This window comes from Agaricus bisporus (genome assembly GCF_000300575.1).
Source record: "Agaricus bisporus var. bisporus H97 unplaced genomic scaffold AGABI2scaffold_8, whole genome shotgun sequence".
Lineage (NCBI taxonomy): Eukaryota > Fungi > Basidiomycota > Agaricomycetes > Agaricales > Agaricaceae > Agaricus > Agaricus bisporus.
The window spans coordinates 1,862,357-1,882,922 of NW_006267371.1; the positions used below are offsets into that span (position 1 = coordinate 1,862,357).

Consider the following 20,566-nt stretch of genomic DNA (forward strand, 5'->3'; position numbering starts at 1 on the left):
AGAGTGAAGGTCTGCTAAAGATTGGTTTGGGTCCACCAACGTGGTTGTTGGAACTTATCCGTCAAATCTTGCGGGCTCGAGATTGCCGACAAACGATTCATGATGAACCTAAAACGAACACACCACTTACCAAACACCCACAGATCAGACCATGGACTTAGATTCATTCCAGCAGACACTCACCGCTTATTGCATCAATTCTATCAGACCGATTCTATCAGACATCTTGTGAGATATCGAAAATTGAGGGTGTACCCCAAAGTTTTGGCCTACAAATGCGGCTCTGAAGTGCTCGATAATCGGCATTTTGTGCTATACGAGCATAAATGACGGCGAGCTGTTAAGTTATTTAATGGAGATAACGCACTTCAAACAGAATGATTTCTCTATCAATAAAGTAGGCACGCTTTTTATCAGTATGTCTTAAAAGGATAATCAAACCTCTAGAATGATCACATTTTCTTTCGACACACCTGAAGTAGAACGCCCACAGGGGCCTTTCCGAATGGGAACACCTGATATCGAAAAATCGAAGTCATGTCATCGAATGGAAGTAAACCACAGATGTTTTCAGGGTACATGCTATAGAAAAAGGAAACTGTCAAGAACTTCGGAAACGAGGGTGGAAAGTACGACCCAGAACAACGGTGCTCACTATTCATCATCAACGCCCCTTTCAACAGTATCCGAATTTGAGCATTTCCCCTTCATGTCTAAACACGCTTCGTATTGCATGGGATGAAGAACCGTGCCAACGCGTGAGCCAATTGGCATTCCAGACTATCGGCCGGTAGTGATTCATCCTTCAAGACGTCAAGAAGAAGATTCCCCAGAATGAAAGAGCTAGATTTTTTTTTCACGTGTAACTGGAAGGAAATTCGCAACGAGCAAGTCGTCCGGTTTGTCGGACATAGTACGCATGCTGGAAACGTTGACGAGGTTGGTATACGTTTGATGAGAAGCGAGTTGGGTTGGTTGAATGCGTAATTGATTGCATGACAAATCGAGCAATTAGTCATTAATCCGTTAATCACTTTTGATTAGGATCTTATCGGATTACGACGTCCGAATCTAGGTAAGGCATCCCCGAAGCTCACTATGCCAGCTTATGCCAGCCGCCCGGATGGTACGCCGCCGAATGGGTGTGGCAGGATGCGGCAGAATAAATAGAGTATCTCGAATCCAAAGATGTTGGAATTGCCCGCATTTCGAGGTGCATATTTCTCGCTAATGGTTTAATCCCCTATGATTCTAACGTTCCCCTATCACCTATGTGCCAGAAAAATAGGCAACCCACGTTTACCAGCGTTTTACTTACCACACTATCCAAGGACACAGGTTTTCGATTGTTTCGGAGAAGTCGGAGAGGGCTATACCGAGGCTGGAGTTGCTCTCAATTCTCTCTGTTCCCGCCCAATAGAAGTGTCCGAGCCGAAGAGCCGAAGAATAGGGTTCCTTGTTGCGCCTTACAGATAGTTGCTTTATAGAGGCCCATACTGATCTCAATAATATCTTTAAGGTACTCGAACATGGAACGCGTTTCTCTCGTACATCATTTTGCCGAGACGATAGCACGAGCCCCCAAAATCATTTTGCCATGTGGCATCCAGCCACACTGAGCAGCGCCCATAAGACCATGTTGAGAACTTTATCAAACTAAGCTCTGAAAATGGGGTTATATCGGCACTCTCCGTCACCTCGCCATATGCTCCTGCTACTACTAACCAGCTGATTACTCGAAGTTTCCCAGTCCGATACTCCAATATATATAAGTACTTGTTATAAAACGGTACACACTTCCTTTCCCCCCAAATAATCAACGACGAAAAGTGATTTATGACCACGAAAAAAAGGAAAGAGATATCGTTACCGTTTCAATCCCAACCTTAGAGTGTTGAAGATGTTTCGACGGTAAACGAAGAGCTGCCTGGGAACAAGTTAAATATAATTCTTGACTGTTGGGAGGCGTTAATGAAGAAGTTACCATCATAAGAACCATTTACCGGATTGATACTCAACCGAAAACAATAAGCGTGGTCACTTCGGAGAAATCTGACATTCCGAGAATGGCCATTAGTCTGAACTGTGAAAGGAAGTGTATACCTCTGAAGAAGTCCATTGGTTATTCATGGGTAGAGGAACAGAAGAAACTGAATACTCTGGTTTGACTGAGAGAGCGGAATATAGAAGAGGTACACCTGGGCAAATGGTAATACCACAAGTTTCAGCAGAAAGAAAATGTCTCCGCGCCACCTCGTCAACCTAACTCGATACTGAATCAAGCGACAAACCCAAAAGTTGAAACGTGAACCATGATCTAATGACATGGTTCATCCAACTTCGGCGAGCAGAAAGGAGTTCGATATCCATTCCCGGTCTCGTCATTCCGATAAAAGTGATGGCATCATAACATCAAAACAAATCGGGTGCGGGGAAAGTTGTAGACAATAAACGAGAAGGTACCTAAGGACGACAGGATGACACGAACTTCTCTGCTCCGATAATTTTTGATCGTTGACAGCCCAACGAGCAAGACAATGTAATGAGCGATCCGAGTTGTCCTGGATACGCTGGTCCACGGAAAAGGTGGAGGAAAAGCATAATTAAAAAAGATACATGCATAGCCTTCCCTGAGGTGATTGTCGACATGGGCAACATGAGGAAAGCAAAGTTTGCAACCAGTGGTGTCTGAATTCAATAGGTGGCGGCCGCTAGTACTAATGTCTGTACCTAGTACCGAGTAAAGATCTACGTAAAGAACTACGATCACTGGGTCCAAATCGGACTTCAAGTCACTGATCATGATATAGCTTGATGAAAAGGCAAGCATACCTACAATCGTTTATTAGCAGCACGAACTTAGAGGCGAGGGCGCCGTATATGTCACCGACCATAGCTAATTACCAGCGGATCAGACTGAATCGTGATAACAAGCTCTCTGATGACGGCATTTTTCTGTGTATCATTTAAATTTCCGAACCACAAATCATCTCGAAATCCTCTTCCAATCATGAAACCATATCAAACTCGTAACCGTCGGGAGGCTAGGTTGTATCCAAGGTAACCTAATACTCCAGTCGTCATGAATGAGCGCTTGAGCCATGATCTACTGACTATTTCGATAAACAATAAGAGAAACAGAATTGCTTACTCATTACTCATTGGTCATATATCTCAGGTTTGCCGACAAACCAGGTAAGATCGGCGGTTTGATCAGTTGCTAGTTTGACGATCACAATATATATGCAGTAATACACCCCTCGGTGTAGATCCCGCAAAGAACGATCAAATCAACCACTGATTACTTCTTCGGTACTCCCGGCTGAATCTCTCATCCATGAAGCGGGGAGAGTGGAGAAGACATTCTAGTCTTCACAGGAATTCGTTAAAGAATATTCTAGTACAGTTTGGAGTCGCTTACAATACCGTGGAGGGAGGATTGACTTCTCGACTCTGCGAACCCAATTATCGCCACATGTGACATATTTAGCTCCATGATGATCTTGACTAGTTTGTCCGTAGCAAGGCCTCTCAACAGTACCGAACAAGCTAGTGAGTCATTCTCAGGGTTTCTTGAACAAGCAAGTATAAAGAATAAAGATAAAAGGAGGAAACACGAAACATATGACTCTTATCATGGCATTTCAATTTGCCCAGGTCAGTTCTTACTGTAATGGGCACACACGATGTACGTATACTGTACCTGGTTAATTCTCTAGAGCATAGTGGACATGAGATCAGATTAGATTCGTTTGAGACTTCCATTTACTCTCTATTTCCCTCTTACACTCACGGACCGCCTTTCCGAATACCAAAACCGGGTGGTGCGAGCCTCGTGCCATGGTCATTGATTCATAAATTCACCAACTTGATCTGAACATATTTCTGATTGGAAACAAGTTTCATCGAAGGAAGGATAAAAGAAAACATAAAACGAGGCACGCGGGGACCTACAACATAAAACAAGTCGGCGGAGTACTACATTAACATTCACCTATCTGATGAACATCATCATGGACACATGGTACAATTATACTTTTCCCAACTGAACATACCTTTCTAGATACCAAAAACAGGATGTGCGAGCCTCATGCAACAAACCATCACGCTGATCCCTCGTTATTAATTATGAGTCTATCGACTTCCTTGATGGGGGTTGATAAGAGTCTTTCCCATTCGCCCACACAAGAAGTTCTTGACCAAACCCTCACATGACGGCGTCATTGGGATTAAGTGTGAAATCCTGGGCTGAGGTTCGATTTACTTTCCGTTATTTTTTTGCGATCGTTTAATGATTCAACGTCAACACTCAGAAGATCATATATAAACGGGGTTGTCTTCATTTAATTTACTTGTGTGTATCTACTGAAAAGTGATGAGCCGTAAATGTGTAAACAAAAGACATGAAAATTAAAGGTGGCAGATAATTACGCCTTCCAAGCTAGAAACACGGTATAAACGGCAAGAAAAAGAACAAGCAAGGAAATGACAACACGAATACAACGACTGTCTGCCTCATCCATCCGAACCGGAGGCAACAGAGAGGTAAAATGGTGGATGCAACAAATTAAAGGGAATTCAACACCCACATCGACTAAAGATGTAAGACGTGTTCAAATTCTCCATTCTCCTCTGGATCCAACCTATCAGAATCTCTATACCCATCCCTCTGAACCAAATCAATCTCCCATTCAACTCTGGTATATCTTTTTTTATTCTTGTTATTATTTCTACATCTTTTTGATGGTGGTGGTGAGGGAGAAGAAGGGTGATGATCGGATGATGAGAGATAATTTTCGAGGTAGGAAGGATCGTCATCTTCTTCGGCATCATCTGAAAGGTAGATGGGAAATGGGACGGTGGAGGTTGACGATGATGACGATGATGAATTAGAATGGTGGTGATGAGAGGTGGTGTTGGAATCCGAAGACCGACGGTTGATGTGGACGGATTTCATCAGGTTATCAAGACAGTATCTTCGAAAGGACCCTTCTCGAGGATTCAATACTGTTGAATTAGGATATTTGTCGCGATACTCCTGAGCTTTAGACCAGACATCATCCGATGATGCTGAATAGAAGAGGCGTGACGAGGATGGTCGACCATTGATCCAGGTATCCCACTCCGCCATAGGGGGATTGGGATCAGGTAGAATGTAAAACCTCGACGACGCGAGGCATTTCGCTAACGAGGTCCTCCACCGGGTAAGCACCGCAGTATACCGCTCTCTCGCGGAAATATCAGTTCTAGATGCTGGTCGTGGAAATCGATCAAGAGCAAGCACTACCGAACGCAAATTCGGGAATGCGGCCCCGTCTAATAGCCACTCCAATTTGTGGGCAATATGTCGAATCCTGTCTTCAGATAGTTCTGCGCGAGTAGTAGCGGCGATATGAGTCAGATTAGGAAGATCGGCGAGGGTTGAGCATCCATGAGAATCCAAACTGGATGTGAATATGTGCGTCACTTGGCTGAATATGGGATCGCGCCAGTTGACGGGCCGTGGGCTGCCGTGGTGGAGGAGCATGAAGCGTTTTGGCCGCACACGGTTTTGGCGTAACCAGAACGCGTTGTTGGAGAGGTTGCGAGAAGTTATGGCAAGGAACTGAAGACGAGAGAAGATGGGGCCAATACTAGCGAGAGCATTTTCGATAGAGGGGAGAGATTCTCCGAGCAAGAGGGCAAGAGCGGCGGTGTTGTAGGTGGTCAAGAGACGGGGAATCTGCGAGGATGACTTTCTGAACTTGGACGGCGGGGGGAGGATGGTGTTGGCAGTGGCGAGCAGGTCGTGGATGTTCTCGATGGCGACGGCGCGGAAGATGATGGGGAGGACGAGGATGTTGATGTCCTTGGAGACAAGCCTGAGTTGACGAGCTAGCTGGTCGCTGTGTGCGGCGACGAGCTCGAGGATGAGACGCTTGAGCTCGGTGGGGAGGGCGGGCCACAGGGACATTGTGTGCAGATGCAGAAAGACAAACCAAGCCAAGCCAGATTCGCCATCAGTCGTACCAAACTCTCGGCTCACTCTTCCCATACTCGGCTTCCATTCTGCTCCATCCCGTCTCGGGACGCTCTACAAGCTCCGAAAAACATATCTTGCCAACGACATGGAAAAAAGCCACCGTCTTCAGCCTACCGGGGTCCCCGGCCGCGCTGAGAACCACCCTCTGCCCATGCATCTCCATAGGTATCAGCCTTGGCCAGTCTTGTCCACCTGTCAGCTTGTTGATTTGCGACCAGAAGACAATCAATGATGAAAAGTTGAGTCATCCTAGCTATCCTCATTTATCCTGCTCGACTGCTCCGTTTCCTATTACTCTTTTTATCCCGAAAGGGTTCTTGATATACTTAGTGATAAGCCATAAGGCACTAATCATGCCTCCGCAATCAGAGTAGCACTGCTCTCTACCGTGTTTCTACGAGGCCTTTGGGCCGATGCATTTTTCTACTTGGAAGATTGTTTTTCAGGGTGATCTCAGCCTTTATCCCGTGATACACATTTCTCTTCCTTTCAGAAGGCATGTGTACAACTCACCCTCCAGCCGACTCCATTTCCTAATGCGGTCCTCGGTGAGTCCCCCGAGGCTTGGAATGAGTCCAGAGAATCGCGAGCTTTGACCTTTTCTACCAACTCCGGGCGATCGGATCGTTTGCACCCACCGAGACAATGCTAACACAATTTTTTGTTCCGCTCGATCTAGCAATGCTTTAAGGAATTATTATTCGACGGCCACAGGCGGCCTGGAATTTCAAAGTGGTATCGTGACGACATGGCAAGGGTCAAACAAGCTATGCATGTGGGGAAGAAACCCTGAAAATATCCTCCAACAGGGTTTCTGGATGAACGTTTCCTGAACACAGCAAAGATCGAATCTTATGGAGGTTGTGTGTACCGAGTCTTTAACTTTCTAGATGCCTATTGTGTGTCCCTCTACGAGAACATTGATCAAGAAAAAGTCCTCTTGTCTTTTAGTTGTACTATTTAGGGAACTAGGGTAGTATAACTTTCTTTGGGAACTAGGGTAGTTTAACTTTCTTCATTCCATGCGCCGCCACAACCTGCCCAGCGAAACCCAAAAACACATGTCAAGGACTAACATCTCGTTCAATCTTGCCTTGCATGAAGTACGGCACCATTACAGTGACGTCCTCGTTCTATCGGACACTTGAGTGGCGTGCGTTCCGCGGTCCCACGGTAAGTAAGGAAGGACCTTCATGCTTCATGGCCCACATCGTATAGTTTCCTAGAAAAAAAGAAAGAAAAAAAGAAAAGAAATCGGTGATTAAACCTGAACAAGATCGACCATATCTAATTCATTCTCAAATGGACAATTGGAGCCTTTAAACAGCATATGATTCATAATTTTCGATCAAATTCATCTTCCAACTAAATTTTAATCTCAGCCAATGCTATCCTCATGAATCAATTAATCACATTCCACCCGCAAAAAACGGTCTATGCCTTTCTTTCTCGACGAGATTGATAGGGAGCTCATACCGCGAGAACCGGGCCCTCATCGGAAAGATTTTTTTTTTTCGTGCCGTTTCGGATATGAAGACCTTTATTGTAATGATACTAGCGCAAAATTGTACCCTTGTTCAGGCGAATCTTGCATGCGATTCTGAGCAATTTTCGCACCTTCATGTACGTTATCTTTCTCAAATTCGTTCCTCGCCATGCGTTCGTATTTCCCAGAACAAAAAATTGCATAACAAATTATGACGAGGTCCAGCGTGGGCACGGACACTAGAGATCGGTAAGAGTCACAAGAATGCTTGCATCAGAAATAAGACGCCCAAAAATGTGTAGCTAATGTCCTTATCAGTCCTTTAAACAAAAGGGCTCATCGGGTGCACTTCGATGGCCAGGGTTACAGTGAAAAAGCCAATTCACCAAGTTCGGAAGAAAACTCACCCACTAGCAGCATGTGAAATCTATATACCGGCGAGCTATCTCCTCTCATCGCTGGCAGTTCAATTTTTTGGAAAGAAATTTCCTGGCGACTGCCTAAGAGAACAAGATTGGACTTGTAACGCCAAACTAGATCACCGTATGGAGTATTCGGCGGATACGTTCCGTCGTCCAAAAAAGAATAGAACACTATTTAAATTTGTAAGAGACTCGTTCCGCATTTAGGGAGTCGGCCTCGGAAAAAAAGTTGACATATTGGGATAACTTGTTATATCATTTCAAGGTCACAAGTTTTCACGACTCTGATCTCAGTGATCTGAGTAGATTGAGAAAACTCGAGCCACGTGATAATGAGATGATAGTTCGATGGGCGTCTATCGGCTCGTCTTCCCTGAGTATTTTCATCTAGCTAGCCGTAAGCGAGTCTCTGCACAGATTTCAGAATGTCCCTCGTCGAGTGAGCATCCACATTCATGTATGGAGGGCATGAAAGAGGAGTTGAACTCTATTTCAAAGATGTCCATATGTCGAGGGGGCGAAATATGTACTCGAATTCAAATCAGGAACGGATTTCGACGAACCTTTCAAACCATCATCAAAGCTCCAAATCACAGTTCTCAAAGCATTCCAGCCTTTCACCATTTCCCCCGTCCTCAAGGTCAGGCTTGACCGAAGCGATCCAGAAGCAGTCATTCCAGGAGGATCAATAATCATCTTAAAGCTCTTCGACTCTCGTTTTGCCACAGATCTTCGCCAATGGCATGCTGTTCCAGACCTCACATTGGCTCTTGCAACAGAATACAGCGAATTTTTACAACGAGAATCGAAGACATTCGAGGAGTGGGATGCCAAGCGTATACAACTCAGAGACGAGGATCAGGATCTTGCCCCGCTGGAAAAAGAAGCCCATCTCGACACGCTACTGCGCTCCTATTACCAATGCGAAACCAGAGTGTACGAAAAGTTGATAGAACTACAAGGCCGAGGTATTCCAAAGTTTTTTGGTCAGACGCGCTTTGTAATCGACTCGTTTTCGCATTCATCGCTCGAAGCGACTGTTCCGGGCATCCTCCTGGAATACATTAAAGGGCAGAGTCTCCAAGAGCTTCCTCTCCAATTATTCCATGAATCCATTGCCACTTCTGCATTGGAGATTGTCTCTACCTTATCCGATAAAGAAATATTAAACCAAGATGTTCGTCTCGACAATTTTATCGTCCCTACATCGCGGATAGATAGGCCAGTGGTGATGATTGATTTCGCCCAGTGCATTTTTCGAGGTGAAGATATCAGTGATGAGGAGTGGTATGATAGGAAGGCAATCACGGACGAGGAAGGGGCGGTAGGATGTACTTTGCGGACGAAGGTTGGATGGGAATATCGGCCAAGCAGAAGATATATTATTAGAGGAGAGTAGATCTCATTAGTCGTTTCGTCGTACTCTCACACACGTTCTCCAAACCCAATGAGCATGGTAGTAAGCGACAGCATTTCCCCACCTCAACGCGCAGCAATGTCGCGGCGCCCTCTCCTTCGTCCCGAATCCGCAAACTCGGCTGCAGTTTGAGTATGGATAGCACAATTTTTCGTACAAGCTTCACCTAAATGTGGTTCCATACCTGATCAATTTGTTCCAGCGACTAGCCTGTTTTCGCCACACTTAATTTTGTTGCATACCACTTATAGGCGAACAAACTCCACGCCGGGCGCTTGTTTCTTTATTATTTCGTTCTATGCCCTTTATGCTCAAACATTGCCGCTCTCAAGTAGTCCGGACTCCGGAGCCTGATCGACTCGTCCATTTAATCTAGTTACATATTACAGAGAAAAAACTCCGCTATTTGATTATGCGTACTTTTTTGGACACCCCGACGCGGGCAAACTACTTCTTTTGTGAAGGAAAAAAAGTCCAAGTAAACCCACTGGATTGCAAACAAACCCATCGAACGTAAGACCAATTTTCTTTCTCGAATTTCTTACAAGGTGCCAACGTTAACCCTGAGCTTGGGAAGCGGTTAAAATGTAGCGATGCCGAATTTAATAAGACTGACAGCCTATTTGAAGTTTAAAAAACATGTTCACGAGTCTTTTTTTCCGGATCATTGTTAGCACATGTTATTCCTTGTGCTAAGCACACTAAATTTCTTGTTGGTTCGGGGCGGGTTCGTGTGCATCACCGACAGTGACCGCTTTGGTAGCTCGAATAGCTCAATCCAGAGTGTGAGATACTTGGAGGATTCTCTGAAAGCTTGAACCAGTTGCATGTTCGTTAAACAAGGATTTCCAGCTCATCAATATGTTGGAATCCGAGTGTCATTCCCGAGAACCCCAGGGATGTAATAGCAATATAGCACTGCCGACCAATCATGCTAAACGTTTTCTACACTTGGGGTACAGACGACAAGTTTAAACGCCTTCGATATGTCGAAATGGCGTCGGTGATCAAGCACTTGGCATGTCCTTTGTCCTCGACTTGTCGATTTGCACAGGAAACGGTGAGTTCGGACATTTAGAAGCACCACTGACAGTGGAGGATCTGTCAATATACTCGTGGACGGCTTTCGTAGTCCGCATATCAAATAAGCATGTATTCCTTTTCATGGACACAAAAATCATGTGAAATCACAATTTACACAGCCTAAAGGTATGTGATCCTCTGCCACGTTTTCTCATCAAGGTACACAGCTATGTACAGAAATTAGCTATGTTCGAATACCTCTCACATAGATTCTCAGTCTATATTCCGTCATGGTCGCGGGACCGTTTCTATGGATGCTTATAACTTCCTCATATATTTGATGTATCTTCGAGCCCACGGAAAGCTGTGTCAGCTGTATCAATCATATACACCGCGGTTAAGAATAGCTTCGGGGCCTAACGCAGAGTTAACGAAGAGTCGCATGAATTCCAAGCAATTGAAGCGGCTGATTCATAAAAAGGAATTAGCATAGCAGAGGACTTACATTCGAGATAACATAAGCAATGGGTCCATTGCAACGTTAAACGGAGCTCGGTAAAGCGCTACTAGCGCCAGTGCACGGACCAAGGTGATATTGCTGATGCCTTTTCATCAATCGATTTCTATTTTTAGGCTCCACAATTAAACCTATGCGACAGAAGACTTGAGAGTACAAGAAGGCGATGAGGTGATAAACACATGCTCAAGGCCTTTTGATGATCAAGAATTATCGGTATTCGGTTGCAAAGGAGCCTACGGTGGTATTGGTTGCATCATGGTTCCCCCGAATATCGGGAGGCTAGAAACGGCATTCCGAGGATTTAAACTGGTAATCATTGTATTTTTCACTCCAGATTGCTTCTGGCGAAAATGTGACGCATGTTTGACAGCACAGGGACCTGGTTCAGACGCGAGAGTTGATAACAGCGAACCACACAGCTTCATGATGGTGTCTACCTTGCAAAATGGTCACTCGATTGCAGTTTCAGAACGTTTCGCAATTCTCGCTATAACATGGGTCTGGTTTGGCTCGTTTGCCAGTATGGAGGGCTCAAAGATATTCTGGATGACTTGTGAACAGTGGCTATGAATGGCCTGATATATTTGTAGCATTTCTACGATATTGAAGAGCATATTGGTCGCTGCCCTACCATTTAAGATGAAACTTTACTAACGGAGTACCACCAGAGTCCAAGGAATGAATGAATTATCCGAACTTACGAAGAAGCATATGTGAAAGAAATCGTGAATGGTAGAGGAAGTAGCGGGAATGCATTCTTTATACCACGTCTCGGATTCCAGATCGGAGCGTAATATTTCCTGTTCAGCGAACTCACTCGTCTTCAATGTCGGGATCAAAGTGGCATGATGAGCCAGTCGGGTGAGCTATATTCACGAAGCCGTATCGCAACTCTTGTGGATGCCGAAGCCCGCCGAACATCATGACATCTCGTACGCGAGATCACTCACCTGATCACTTTATCCATTTATGGGATAGTAAATTATCGAAAGTTTGTATTCCGTCAGAAATTCGAGGGACAAACCATTTCCTCTCTTTTCGATTATTTCAAAGAGCGGACTCTATTAGACGGGTATGGCGCTGGTTCACATATTTTTCTAGTGTCCTGTGAATCTTTGAACACAGCTTCATCGTGTGTCGGCGAGCTGGCTCATCTTGGGGACCAAAATCTATTATCGAGCTGTGTCTGAAGTGAATCTACCGCTGGGAGCAATACAGCATCCCTTGAAATCGGAGTATTGGTATATCCTCATCCATTGTTCACCCATTATTCAGAAGAAAAGGCTGGCATTAGTTTGGCGCGTGTCGATCTGCCAAGAATAAAGTTGCTAAACGCCACACAGTCATGTTCTCACATCATAAGCACATTCGCATCCCTCAGCCGATCGGTACGAATACTTGGGGTGTGATTCCGAGTCGGGGTACCTTTAAAGATCGGCCGAGCATATGGACGTAGACCATCCTTAGGCAAGGTATTACGGGAGTCGAAATATTCCTGCGATTCCTCCCGAGTGAGTTCCACTCCGCGGACCGGTGCCTGAAAACAGAATTCTCTATGCAGAAAAATCCGTATTAGTTTTGCAGATAATACTGGCACCTTTTATGGCATTTTGAAGAGATGCCCGTTCAACATAAAACGTTTTGTGATGTCAACAGACTGCCAAGCTCACTTCGGCATCGGCGGTCGAACCAGGTCACAAAGGTGGATTAATTTTCCTGGTAGCTTTTGAAAGTGGCCCCCTTCCATATCGGTATGAATTCTCGTCAAACATTCTTCGCGGAAACCATGCGCCCACAGAAAGTAGACAGAACAGTACCTTGCTTTCCAGGAGGTCAAATCTTATCTTGTTTATTACAAGGTCAAACCTATCGTAGATCTATCTTAGTGGAGGAAGACGAACCAAGCTCGAAAAATATGTTACCGACCGCTCCCAAAGAGAATATGAATCCGACAAAAACCACCACACCACTTGGTCATATTCCATTCACAGTCTACACCATGATGTCAATTCTTCCAACAGGATCGACAATGACACTGTAGTATCTCACCAATGCGAATAGCAATAGCAGCTCCAGTCTATTTATTGTAGTTCATCCTCCATCTTGATTTTGAGTTCCGCCTCTTCGACTTTATGGCTAATATCATCATCTCCAACTTTCTTCCGCTCTTTGAGATATGATTTCAGTACGCAGCTATCTTCCGACCCAGCTTGTTTGCACCCTTTGCATTCTCGTCCGTGCTGAAACATCAGCATGTGCAATCCGTACTTGAGTTCAGCAGGAACCCGGATATCGAGGTGAGCTTGTGCTGTCACGCGATTCGCCTCTGGTGGTATCCAACCCAAGAGGTGAGACAACCGGAGTACATGGGTATCAACCGGAAACGAGTCCCTTCCTATACAGAACAAGAGGACACAAGATGCCGTCTTGGGACCAACTCCGTCGTAAGAAAGTAGTTCGTCCATTATTTCATCGTCTCTAAGAGCAGGTGCGGAACTGGTACTCTCAGGCTTTCTGGCAAGATGCTGGAGTGAATAAGATCCGTGTTTTTCCTTGACGGCTTGTAACAATCCTTGTATCATCCTCGCCTTTTTATTTGCAAGACCTCCTGACCGTATAGCGTCTATCACTTTCTGCTTCGGCGCGGCAGCAATCGCCTCGAAATTGTTTCGGCCAAACGTTTTGTCCAGATTCGACTTGGCCTTAGCGCAAATGGCATTGGAAGTATTCTGAGAAAGGATGGTACCGACGATGGCTTCGATGACGTTCGGGACATTACCGCAATTTTGTGCGGAATTACTCATATGATCGGGAGGACGTCGAGAAACGGGTTGATGAGCTTTGGTCAAGATGTCGTGAATTTCTACAGCTTCGTCTGTAGTGGGGTGAGCATGATTGGGAAATGGTGATTCCATAGCATATGAAGCTTGAAGTTTGATTTTCTTGGCTTTAGTAGGTGACACAAGAGTTGGCGTTTTAGGTGTTGTTGTCCGGGAGTTAGATGTGCGAGTCCGCTTCCGTGGTGACGGTGTTTCCGGGGTAGATAGCTCAACCATGAGCTGAGACCTAGACTGCGCTTGATTACCAGCACTCGACCGAAGCTCCATCTAGAAGAGAGGGTGCCGGTGACGACTTGTCCGAATAAATGAGGAGGTTAATTTCACTCAGGAGCTGGCACCGGCAAATAGCGGACCACGTCACGGATTCTCGGAACGAACGGTAATGTATAAGAGTGTATAAGGCTAACTTTCCGGGGACTCTCGGATTACATTGATCACCGGTATTGACGACGCGTACGAAAAAAACATTTCTCGTGTCCCGAAAATCCAGCAGACCTGCGACGGAAGACTTGAATGCCGTCCAGTGACATCACCCGAATATGACGTCAGTCATCAACTTCGCACGTTCGACTTAAACAGCGGACCTTCCATTCCAGTTGATAATGTCATTTTATACAAGATCCAAAATCAACGGAAATAATAGGCGGATTTCGGCGGCGAGTATGCAGGGCCTCTTTTGCCATTGAATATCTTTTCTTCAGGAAATCTAGAACATGAAATGTCACTGGTCACTGTGCCGTTTCGGTTACAATCTCCGGCGTACCTTCATCTATAAGCTGAACCGGTCATATGAAGAAAGGTAGCCATATGCATTTTCTCCAAGAGAGGATCCGATGACTCGCTATTAGTAGCATTTAGAATCGGCGGTTACTACCGGCACTGATACGCAAGAATACAATCTGCGCCTCGTGGCAAATATTGTTCCATGAACTCCAGGTTGTCGGACCAGTCTACTACAGTCTAGTCAATCCGTCACGAAGAACCTCCATTTCGGATTCGCTTTTCGAAGAGAACTGAGTTCTATACCAACTCGTGCCACATTATCTAACACGTGTTCCTCGACCATCCGACCTCGAGGCGCAAGCCGTGCCTCCATTCTTACGTGTCACGTCGGGTTCGAATATGATATTATCTATACATGCTGGCAAATGGCGCTCATATCTTGGATCGTCTCAATGGAAAGGTAAAGCATGTCCCGATGACGCCTTTTAAGTTTTTCCCCGCAAGGGTTGGGACCGGGAGGTTCTCGGCTACTCACCTTGAACAGTAAAAATGGCCCCATGACGCGGGTATTCAGAAATGGAATGCGGTCTGTATGTACAAAGTACCACTGACCCTAAAATTTCATGATACGACTATTCATACCAGTAATGAAAACTCCTACGCTAATCCATCAGATCTTCTGGATCCGAGCCTCTGCCCTCGTGGACGACACTCCCCAGGCAAAGAAAAATATACTCGCCTAGGATTAAGTAATGAGAGCTACGCGGATAAAGAGATCTTTTTTCTTCCCTGCGGAATTTAACCTCCCGCACGGACCGAAAACCCCAAAGTCTTCAAGAAGAAGAAAAAAGATCATCCCCAAGAAAACAATAAGCGAATTAAAAGAGGGAAAAATGTCTTTCTACGAGTCATTAAACTTCTTCATGCATGAAATCATAACTCCCGAGAGTTCGAATGATCAAATTCGTTCGCGGCGATTGCCACACTTCCGCATAAAGCCCAACCCTTGGCCGGGAGAGCGTCTCAATATACTTTTCCTTATGTACTTTGTAGCCACAACTCTCCAAAATGAAAACAACCCCAGACCCAAGGATCCAAAAGGTTCTATGACGCTCCGCGAAGAAGCCAAATCCGTTAATTTGATTTGAATACGGCCTATAGTCAGAGGACAAACACACTACCTGATTTGGTCGTTAATTAACCTTTTATATCCCCCTTCGGTAATGTGATTGAGAGTCCTTATCAATTATGATCTAATATTTCTCGCTTTGAGATTGCACTCCATTTTGGCGTTGGTAGAGATCCTGAGAGACAATCCTACTGATTATTTTCTTTGCTTTATTCTTCAGGCTAGGAGAAAAAATACTCTTATTAGTCCCGGCCGGTTATAGGGTGATTGAGCGCTTCGAAAAGTCTTCCCAGTTTTTGATCCTATGATTGCAAGTCAAAGGCCTCGGATACTCCAGTGACTTTGAGTCAGATTACCAGAATAAGTGAGACTTCGCATTGTAGAATCACACGTCCTGCGATCACTCCGTGAGTGGTACTATTCGAGTACTATTCGTACCTAGACTCAAGTATATACTGGCAGGCTTATGACAGTCCTTCGAGAAGAGCTGTCAAGTCCGCAGCAACGCAACTATACTCACACACGCATATGACTCTCTGCTTAAGGTACGGTGGAGAGAAGGCCAATGGCTCGATGGGTTGGACAAAAGACCTCGTGTTATGATATCTATTTATTCAACAATGATGAAATGTGATGAGAGTGTTTCTTTGATTTAAGACTCTGACTGCCTGAGCTTGAACGCGAACTGTCAAAATCCACGACACTTTGATGAGACCGTCTGCACAGAGTTCTAGTTTTCAAAGAAGCGGAGGGGTTTCATTTATATTCGACTAACTAGCCCATACCTAAATGTTTGAGCGAGTCCCAATGTCCTGATACTGACCCCCATTCAAACTCTGAAAAATGTAGGTCTCGCCTTTCGCATGAGTGTAATGCAAGTATATCCCGTGTATTATTCGGCTTTCAAGTTGGCTTTTTCACGTTCAGTTATAGTACATCTTCCATCATGCATCAATCACGATGTGGCTTTGGCCATTGTTCGACGTACCAAGCCAAGAATTACCAATGATTGTTTACTTCGTTAGGATAAACTTTCAGTCAGCTTTGTGGACCAGTCATGCAATAAATCATATGGACACATTCGCAAGACTTAGTGGTGTGAAACTCTTGACACATTTTTTTTTCAAATGCTCAGCTATAGCGTGCCTGAGTCGTCCTTCCTTTTTTTGCTAAGATATACATCCTCTCTCTCACTACGAGTACACAAAGGGTCCAATATCCAAGGGCCATCTAGTAGGCGGTCCATGTTGATGCATTCATACCGCCCATTATCACCCAAATACTGATATTTGTCCACCCAAGAAAGTCAATAACACACCATTGTCTCCTTAATTCGACTAGATAAGCATTAAAATCGGTGAGAAAGTGTGTGACTGATCGGAGATAAATTAAGCTTGAAGAGTCTCAAGCCCAAGGTTCGATATGACTCGATGTCGGGAACTCACATGCCAGCCTCCAAGGCAAAGATATCCAGTCCATCTCTCAAAATACTATGTTTCCCCAAGTTCATTTTGGATGTTCATATTGACCGATGACGGGAGGAATGGGAAAAAAGAAAAGTATCAAATCCCTCGGATTTACTCGTATATACGGGCCGAACGTTGGTTTCCGATTTCTGTTCGAAAAAAAAAACATATCGTTTTCCGAGTCTAGTCCGCCAATGTCAAAGAAAAACCCGGTCATCACGAGGAAAGGGTGGCAAGAGAATACACCCTGTATTTTCTCATGATATACTTGTGGCATTTGGGCATTCATTTCCGCCGACAAACTCCAAATTAGCGTAGAAAGTCGTCTAAGGCTTATCGGTCCTTCCTGCCGGTGAACAGTTTCGCAGTGGCAACGTCTGCATTTTGATGATGACATTTGAAATGATAATGGAGGGGAAAATAGTCGTTTAAAACCACTCGTGGTAGGCAACGGATGGATCCCGGGACTATGGGCGTGAAAGTATACACTTGACATGAGTGCTAGGACTTATCAAGTTGAACCGGTCCGGGGAAATTCTGGGGAACGTGGGACCAACTTACCATATATGTTTTACCCGGGACAGGTCCAAACTGGCGGGGTGGCTGAGTTTCTTCCACGCTCCGCACTGTCACTGACTGAATAGACCGGCGACAAGATGTCTTTCTTTTTCTATGATATCCCAATGTTAAGGTACGGTGGGCGTGTAATGAAGGCGATATCGGATGTGTGGTCTGAACGGGCGACGAAGAAATTGAAACACGATCGACTGGCAAGGATAAACTTGTGTGGTAGCTGGGTGGAAGGTAGAGAAGAATCCCGAGTTTGCAGTTGGCCGGGTCAGGATTACCATATTTGGAAGGATGCAACCCGACCTAATCCGGAACGAACGCGCGGTTCAATTTCGGCGAGATTCCTGTATTCCTGTATTGACCAAGAAAATGTGCGCTGTTGTGCCTGTGCGGGTGCTGAATACGAGAGGCTGTGGGGAGGGCGGGCAGTGGTGGGGTTGGCTCGGTTGGTGTGTGAGCCGGACCAGGTAGGCTGGATTTGGAGTGAGATCGGGGGATCTGAAGCGATCTTGAAAGACAATAGCGAGGTGCTATATCGGTGAATGGATCTGGGATAGGTGATGGTATGAAGGGTAAGTTCAGTAAGGACGCCTTCCCTTGGGCTCGTGGACATCGGCGAGACCATATCAGGAGAGTCAGAAGTATATAACAGTCAAGCTAATTGTTTACAAGCCGTCCTCCTCCGCCGCAATTGTTCTCATAAACACGGACAAGAGAATAAGAAAAGAACCCACCCGCAGACCACCCCTCCCCACCAGACAACTCTTTTCTCTCTTTTCTTCTCCCTGTGCGCAGGAGCACCCTCCCACTCACTTGACTCACGAACAATTATCATGCCAGCCTTACGCACCAGAGATACCCGATGTACGTCTGATCTCATATCATATTATTAATCAATCGCCTGACATTTGTTCGCAGCACTTGAAGTGACCACCGAATCACCACAGGCGCCGGCCTTGGCCATTATCTCGCCGACACCACGAGCCTTTACCTTCCCTTCCACACATAACCTCGCAGACAGTCCATACTCATCTCCCTCGAATTCCCCCTTCGAGCCCGATCTCCTCCCTGTCTCCCACCGCACCCATTCGCCTCTCCAGCTCGCTCCTCCTCCCTCAACTTCTCCTCGACCCCTCACGCATCAGCGGCGTAAGTCCTCAATATCCAGCATCACCGATGACGAGCAGTCACGTCGTCCCCGAAAGGGTGATTCCGACTACATCAAGCGCCCCGAGAACGCTTTCATCCTCTTTCGACGAAAGTGCTGCGAGGAGCGACAGGCGGTTGAAGACTCGAAACAGGATGGTCCAACCAAGAGACAACGCCAAGCAGATCTCTCAAAGACCATCAGCCAACAATGGAAGTCGTTGACCCCTGAGGAGAGGAAGGTATGGGAAGACAAGGCAAAGGAGAGGAAGAAGGAACATGAAGCGTTATACCCCAACTATGTATACCGTCCTCAACGTACGAAGGACAAGGCGAAGGTTGCATCATCTAAAAAGACTTCCGCTCTTTTCAAGGGAGTCAAGAACGACGGCTCGCAAGCGGCTGAAGTTGATACGGACATCGATTCTGCTGATTCTACCGGCAGTGTATCTTTCGTTGTTCCGATGGGTTCATCCCGTCACCACGGCCGCTCGGCTTCCGTACCGACACCTCCTCCTTACCAGTCAATCGTGCTACCGTACTTGTACTCTTCGGTAACACCTTCGTGTCCTACGTCGCCGTCTCTTCTTCCGATGATCACTCGTCGCGCGTCCATGAATCATCATCATCATCTCGACGATGGCATGGTGAACAGCTTTGACTTCCTACCTAACGACCATTTCATGCCACCACCGCCACCGATATCGAACTCTTACGCCGACCAGACGCCTACGGCGGCTTCAACTGGATTTGAAGCCATCCAAGTAAGTCTTTCCATCTTGACTCCCTATTCCTTTTACTTAGCCGTTCCTCTAGTCGTCAGAATTTTTGAGAGACATCTTCTCTATGCCTAACATTTCAAATACCAACGACATTTACCAACCTGCTCTACATCTCAGCAACGACAATCACCTTTCAGCATCACCAGCATCATCCATTGGTTCTTCTTCAGGTCCATCATCGCCTTCCGCGGGTCCATACACTCCTCTTTCTATGTCCCATCAATCGCCAACCTCATCGGCGTCGTTTACTCAGAATGTCAACCTTGAGTACTCAACAGATCTATTCCCGCAACAAGACCTGTCGTCATATCCCTGGGATACAACTTCAATTTGGCCAACTGGTGTCCCATCCTATGACGATGATGGCTCTTCCAATCTTCTTCTAGGAGACGACTTCAACCTAGATTCTATCCCGCCTATCGAGCTCGGGTCTTGTAATGAAAATGGAAAGTTCGGAAACGAGCTTGATGAACCGAATGCGACTGGTAGCGCTCTTCAGTTCGGGCAAGAGTTTGCTAGTGCACTTGGATTTGATGAGATGATGGCTGGCCACCAGGGGTATTAAGAAGGAGAAAAAAACGCCGTGCGTTTTTTGATTTTCTTTTTCTTGGTTGCAATTTTTTTTTGGTTTTTCGTTCTCGTGGTTGATGATCGCTCGGACTGGTGTCGCTCGTTTTTTTATTCTGTAATCTTATACCACCCGTGGCCCACCATCTACGTCCTTTTTCTTGCTTTATTAGTTGTACGACCGTGATCTTGTTGTTGTTGTTGTTCAGATTCTGATGACCACTTGTTGGTAGTTGTCGATGATTCGAAAAAGGCTATACTGGATTTTATATGCTTTTTTTCGTTCATTGACATACCACAAGCCCGCCCTTTGTAGCCCTTTTTTCTCCCTGTATTTTGCTCCCTCATCATCACTGCCCCTCCTCGACGCGCATTGGTTACCCTCTCCTCTTTACGTACCCTTATTACGCATCCCCCCATCTCACTTTTTTTATTCTTCCTGTGGACATTTAT

The 20,566-nt window shown here is 45.6% G+C and overlaps 4 protein-coding genes across 4 annotated transcripts; 2 read left to right on the forward strand and 2 right to left on the reverse strand.

Moving 5' to 3' along the window:
* Positions 1-4,594: 4,594 nt before the first annotated feature.
* On the reverse strand, positions 4,595-5,955 carry AGABI2DRAFT_179889 (hypothetical protein; the record flags this gene model as incomplete). Its single annotated transcript, XM_006463521.1, has 1 exon — positions 4,595-5,955. A coding segment is annotated over one exon (1,361 nt), but the record flags the coding sequence as incomplete, so codon positions are not given.
* Positions 5,956-8,355: 2,400 nt separating this feature from the next.
* Positions 8,356-9,329, forward strand: AGABI2DRAFT_179890 (hypothetical protein; the record flags this gene model as incomplete). The annotated part of the gene is made up of 2 exons (XM_006463522.1): positions 8,356-8,369; positions 8,429-9,329. The coding sequence occupies 2 exons, from the start codon at positions 8,356-8,358 to the stop codon at positions 9,327-9,329; spliced, it is 915 nt and encodes a 304-aa protein (XP_006463585.1).
* A 3,765-nt stretch (positions 9,330-13,094) lies between these two features.
* AGABI2DRAFT_44066 (hypothetical protein) lies at positions 13,095-13,796 on the reverse strand (the record flags this gene model as incomplete). Its single annotated transcript, XM_006462955.1, has 1 exon — positions 13,095-13,796. A coding segment is annotated over one exon (702 nt), but the record flags the coding sequence as incomplete, so codon positions are not given.
* A 4,509-nt stretch (positions 13,797-18,305) lies between these two features.
* Positions 18,306-20,184, forward strand: AGABI2DRAFT_179892 (hypothetical protein). The gene is made up of 3 exons (XM_006463523.1): positions 18,306-18,482; positions 18,537-19,528; positions 19,581-20,184. Exons 1-3 carry the CDS (start codon positions 18,452-18,454, stop codon positions 20,109-20,111), a joined length of 1,554 nt encoding a protein of 517 aa, XP_006463586.1. The 5' UTR covers positions 18,306-18,451; the 3' UTR covers positions 20,112-20,184.
* Positions 20,185-20,566: the final 382 nt, after the last annotated feature.